Source organism: Phaseolus vulgaris, chromosome 11, assembly GCF_000499845.2.
Source record: "Phaseolus vulgaris cultivar G19833 chromosome 11, P. vulgaris v2.0, whole genome shotgun sequence".
Classification (NCBI taxonomy): Eukaryota; Viridiplantae; Streptophyta; class Magnoliopsida; order Fabales; family Fabaceae; genus Phaseolus; species Phaseolus vulgaris.
In genome coordinates, this window is record NC_023749.2 from 52,965,340 (window position 1) to 52,971,374 (window position 6,035).

Below are 6,035 nucleotides of genomic sequence, written 5' to 3' on the forward strand. Positions count from 1 at the left end.
TACTTTCATATGTTGTTTGCACCAAGGTAAGGAGGCAGGTCCATAAAGAAATCACAAAAAGAAGATACGGGGAAGAAAAGCCAAGACGTTTTGTTTTCCGAAAACCAGTTTTGTTCACTCTCGGTCTAAGACTCACTATGCCTTACTCCTTGACTATATTGGTCTGAAATTTTTACCAGACGTTCATCACTGTGTCTGTTGAGTTTTGGATGAGATTTGAGCCCTAGATTCATCCCAAAAGATTGGCAATAAATATTTTTTTCATCACTGCCAGAGCTGAAAGGAAGGTTCGTTTGTGTGTGAAACTGTTTGATTTTTTCGTGGGTGAACACTCATCCGTTTGACCTGAAATTTGGCGCATTTTGTCCCAAATTCAGTGGAGATACTTACGTGGAATTTCAGGAATAAAATATTTCGAGAGAATTTTTCAGAAATTTTGTGCAAATCAAGGCTATAGCAAAACTTGTGAAATTTTGCCCTACTTTCTACAATTTTATTTTGGGTCTGTATTGCACTAAAAAAGTTCGAACAAGTACTTTCATATGTTTTTTGCACCCAGGTAAGGAGGCATGTCCATAAACAAATCACAAAAAGAAGATACAGGGAAGAAAAGCCAAGACGTTTTTTTTTCGGAAAACAAGTTTTGTTCACTCTCGGTCTGTGACTTACTGCGCCTTACTCCTTGGGTATTTTGGTCTGAAATTTTTACCAAATGGTCATCACTGTGTCTATTGCATTTTGGCTGAGATTTGAGCCCCAGATTCGTCTCACAGGATTGGCAATAAAAAAAATTTTATCACTGCTAGGGCTGAAAGGAAGGTTCGTTTGTGTGTGAAACTGTTTGATTTTTTCGTGGGTGAACACTCATTCGTTTGACCTTAAATTTGTCGCGTTTTGCCCCAAATCCAGTGGAGATTCTTACGTGGAATTTTAGGAAAAAAATATTTCAGGAGAATTTTTCAGAATTTTTTTGCAAACCCAGGCTATCATCTCTAGCAAAACTTGTGAAATTTCGCCCTACTTTCTGCAATTTTATTTTGGGTCCGTATTGCGCTGAAAAAAATCGCACAAGTACTTTCTTATGTTGTTTGCACCCAGGTAAGGAGGCATGTGCATATACAAATCACAAAAGAAGATATGAGGAAGAAAAGCCAAAACGTTTTGTTTTCGAAAAACTAGTTTTGTTCATATGGACATCAAGTAGAAGAGGAAAGTGAGGCCCAAGCTCAAGAACCTCATGGAAGGATTACAAGGAGTAAGGCTAAAGTTTTGGGTAAAGAGCATCAAATGCTTTCTCTTTTTGTAATAACCCTTGTGTAAATTTGTAAATAATATAGGAGTAGCCGTTAGGAGAATACCAAAAGTGGAAAACCAAAAGACACATCTCATATAAGGCATCTTAGGTGCTAGTTATAGGAAAAGGCTAGAAGAAGTGTCTCTTCCTACTCCTTTCTCTCTTAGGCGCTAGATTAGAGAAGGAACTAGAAAGGTGACTCTTCCAACTCCCTTTTCTTGTATAAATAGAGGTACATGGTGCCTTGTATCATAAGTTGAAATGAAATTTTTTAGTAAAGAAAGTATACCAAATTGATGAGAGAGTTATGTGAGACTTGTTCTCTACTCTTCTTCCTAGTCTTATCTTGGGAGGTTCTTGGGACTCTGAAGTGGCGGCATCCACTCATCTTGAAGTTTTTCCACCCTTCAAGTGGCGTGAAACACTCCAAGGATCATCAACCACATAAGTCCATCTCCCTTCATCTTCCATAATTACCCATTTGTTGTTTTCTTGTAGTTTTTCAATTTCAATCGATTCAATTGTTTCCTTTTGTTGTTTCCTTTAATTTGTTGTACTTGTTCTTCACTTTGTTCGATTATTTTCCATTGTTCTTACAGTTCTTGTTTCGTTTTCCATAGAAACCCAGTTCTATATTGAATTCTTGAGTTTCAATTGATGAGTTTTATTCTTTGTTGTGTTTCAATCGGTAGTTTTAATTCTTGTTGTGTTCTTGTTTCAAATTTTATGTTTTTTTGTGTTCTTGATGAGTTCTTGAATGTTTTAGAATCTTGATCCAATTCTTGAAAGTGTCTTTTCATATACCAACTCACATCATGTTCACTCTCGGGACTTACTACGCCTTATTCCTAGGGTATTTTGGTCTGAAATTTTTACCAGACGTTCGTCACTATGTCTATTGAATTTTAGTTGATATTTGAGCCCCAGATTCATCTCACAAGATTGGCAATAAATTTGTTCTCATCACTGCCAAGCTGAAAGGAAGGTTCGTTTGTATGTGAAACTGTTTGATTTTTTTCGTGGGTGAACACTCATCCGTTTGACCTGAAATTTGTCACTTTTTGTCCCAAATTCAGTGGAGATTCTTACATGGAATTTTAGGAAAAAACTATTTCGGGAGAATTTTTCAGAAATTTTGTGCAAACCAAGCCTATCCTCTACAAAAACTTGCGAAATTTTTCCCTACTTTCTACAATTTTATTTTGGGTCCGTATTGCGTTGAAAAAATTCACACAAGTACTTTCATATATTTTTTGCACCTAGTTAAGGAGGCAGGTCCATAAAGAAATCACAAAAAGAAGATACGGGGAATAAAAGTCAGGACGTTTTGTTTTTGAAAAACCAGTTTTGTTCACTCTCGGTCTGGGACTTACCACGCCTTACTCCTTGGGTATTTTGTTCTGATATTTTTACCAGACATTCGTCATTGTCTCTTTTGAGTTTTGGATGAGATTTGAGCCTTAAATTCATCCAACAAGATTTGCAAGAAATTTTTTATTGTGTATGAAACTATTTGATTTTTTTTCTAAATAAATACTCATCCGTTTGACTTGAAATTTATCGTATTTTTTTTCAAATTCAGTCGACTCTTTCAAAAAAAACTATTTCCAAAGAATAAGTAAAGTATTATTAAAAGTTATTATTAACAGTAAATTAGTTCGGTACAACTATATGATAATAATTAAATTGTAACTATCATCATTAAATATCACAAACATTTTTATCATTAATTTAATATAATACTAAAAAAAATAATATATTACAAAAGATCTATTTAAACAAATTTCTTCATAGATATTTAAATAACCTAATTTTTATTCTCTTCTATCGGTTTGTCCAACAGATGAGTGTTTATAATTGAAGACCATTTTGAAAGATAAGTTTCAGAAACATGTTATTATTATTATTAACCCTTGACACATGGCTTCAAGTATTCTCTCACACGCTTACACGTGTGAATAACTATCTTTCTGCATGTTCTGAATAAACCACGTGTTGCTGCATGCAAATCTCCAACACCGCCAAACAAACCCTTATCCATGCATATATACATATACATATATATATAGCTTTGTTTCTGTGACAGATAACATGGAATTTGGTGTGCATAGAAAAGTTTGAAGATGGCACAACAACAAGTGGAGCTGCGAGATGAACATGGAAACCCTGTTGAACTGACAGATGCATATGGAAACCCTGTTTGGCTAACAGACGAGAAAGGAAACCCTGTGCACCTCACTGGTGTGGCAACCATTGCAGATCATCACACTCTCCAAACTCCACACCATGCTCCTCTTCATTCCAACCCTACTTCAACCTCACTTTCTGTAAGTATATATATATATACACATCAACTATGTCATGTAATCCTATTTTCTTGTGGTATTGTTCTTTGATCTGTTACATATTAATTTAGTGTTGTAATATCTGTTGGATTTTCAGTGTTATAATAATGTCTTTTTGGATTTTCAATCAGCTTGGGTATTAAGAAATTTGATTGGGTGTTTTTTTTTTTGATAAAAAAAAACTATGTTATGTATATATTTCTTATGTTTATTTCATCTATATATATAAAAGTAGATGAGAGATCTGAAAATTTTCTTTCTCAAATTTGAAGTAATTGCATTAGAGTTTTTGAATTTGAAATTAATGATTGAACTAGAACAATTTCACACTTATTCATGCATTTTTTTAAGTTTTACTTCTTCCCTATGTTGACTATAGATTTTTGCTAATTTGAAAATTTTAAACAAAAATTTTAGATATGACCCATTTTAGTTTTAATTTCTCTAGCTTTTTTAAATTAGTTTTGTTTTTTCACATATATATATATATATATATATATAGTTGTGAAAATTAGTTAATTTCATCATGTATATAATTAAGACGATTTCTAACTTTTTAATGTAACTCATTTATTTTATTTCTAATAAATCTTTAAAATATTTTAGATAGATAAATACTATATGCTTTAAAGATAGTAATCAATGCCTTAATTTTTATATTGTTAATTTTTAATATAAAAAATAAATTACCTATCTAGTTATATACTTCACTTATAAATTAATTGAATTGAATTTTAAAAAATATATATATTTCTCCAAGGCATAAAACCCCTTAAATGCTTATAGTTTTGCATTTTTCCAATATAGTTTTTTTATTCTCTTTTTTTTCTTTATATTTTTTATGATACTATATTAAAATATTTTAATACACCATTAAAAATAATTATTTTGAAATTAATAAAGATTATATAATCTTCCATTGCCCAAATTTGATTATTTTTCTAAAAAATATTTATCAATGGAAACTTTTTAGTATCAAAGTTGTGTTTCTTCATTTTCTTATATAAAATACATAATCATTATAACTAATTTACAATTTGATTATAATATACCTTCCCTCATTGTAAAGAACTCTAACCTTTTGTGAAAGTGTGAATGATAAATTTGCATAAGATTTTATATAATTGAAAACTTGTCCATTATAAACACTACAATGAGGAGAGGAAAAAACTTATGCATTGACTCTAAAAGATATATACTCCACTTTCATTTAATCAAATCATGAACTCATTCATTTTTACCAGATTACTTTAAAACTTCATTTAAAGTTTCATTAAAATATTTATAATTGACAGAATACTTTAATTTATGATGATTAATTAGAAACATAATTTATCATGTATATTTATATATACACATATTTTACTTGATTTTGCTTTAATTGTTCTTCAAATGTAGTTTGATGATGAAGGGTTTGTGGATAAAGGGTTTGATGATAAAGGGTTTGTGGATAAAGGGTTTGATGATAAAGGGTTTGTGGATAAAGGGCATGTAAGGAGGAAGAAGAAGAAGAAGAAGGATAGAATAAAAGAGAAGTCTCCAACAGAAAAAAGTGAAGAAGAGATGAAGGAACATTCACACAGCAAAACATCACCAAAAGATCCAATAGAAGAAGAAAAAGAAAAAGAAGAAGAAGAAGAGGAGAAGAAGAAGGAGCATTCACACACCAAAACTTGCACCATTAGTGGTGGTGGTGACCACCACACAAGCACCACCACCATCACCACAAGAAAAGGGATAATAGAGATGATCAAAGAAAGATTGCCAGGTCAGGGCAACCACTAAAGTTTCACCATATCCCCAAAGAAGTAAATTTCACAATCAATACATTCATCAACTTGTTAAGCTTTTTATGTTATGTATGTTTCTGAGTTTTGCTTCAGATAAGCACATATATTTTAATAAGAGAAATGTGTTATTTCTCACAAACATCTTTTACAATAAAAGAGAGAGTAAAAGAAGGAGAAATATGAAGTAACATGAATGATGTGATAGTAAAATGTGTTTAATTTTTAATGTATTAATGAAAAATAATTTTATACACTATTTTTAGTTATTTTAAAAGATAATAATATGTATTATCAATGTAAACAAGAAAAAAAAAATCAGTAACTAAAAACATCCAAAACTGTTGTCTTTGGAAGGTAATAACTTCCTACTTTTCCAATAATTATTTTTCATTTTGTATACTTATCTAATACTAAACAAAACAAAACATATTTTTAGTCATAACTTATATAAAAGATAAGTATTTTATTTTATATTGATTTGGGGTGCAGTCTATTACGATACTTGATAATTCAAATAGGACACATAAATTTTATTATGATTATAAAAATAAAAAACAAATTATTTTAACCCATTATAAAAAATTTCTTTTAAAAAAATTAAAACAT

General features: G+C 30.6%; 1 protein-coding gene across 2 annotated transcripts; it reads left to right on the forward strand.

Annotated features, from left to right (window-relative positions):
- Positions 1-1,611: 1,611 nt before the first annotated feature.
- On the forward strand, positions 1,612-5,484 carry LOC137838400 (late embryogenesis abundant protein). Of its 2 annotated transcripts, XM_068647654.1 has the most exons (4): positions 1,612-1,742; positions 3,381-3,621; positions 5,038-5,047; positions 5,078-5,484. In XM_068647654.1, exons 2-4 carry the CDS (start codon positions 3,418-3,420, stop codon positions 5,422-5,424), a joined length of 561 nt encoding a protein of 186 aa, XP_068503755.1. In that variant the 5' UTR covers positions 1,612-1,742; positions 3,381-3,417; the 3' UTR covers positions 5,425-5,484. The 2 variants fall into 2 exon arrangements, with proteins under 2 accessions (XP_068503755.1, XP_068503748.1); XM_068647647.1 differs by lacking the exon at positions 1,612-1,742 and having other exon boundaries at positions 5,038-5,484.
- Positions 5,485-6,035: the final 551 nt, after the last annotated feature.

Coding starts and splice junctions, on each gene's coding strand:
- LOC137838400 (XM_068647647.1), top strand. CDS start 3,418: ATGGCACAACAACAAGTGGAGCTGCGAGATGAACATGGAAACCCTGTT. Junction 3,622..5,037: donor CTACTTCAACCTCACTTTCT/GTAAGTATATAT, acceptor CTTCAAATGTAG/TTTGATGATGAAGGGTTTGT.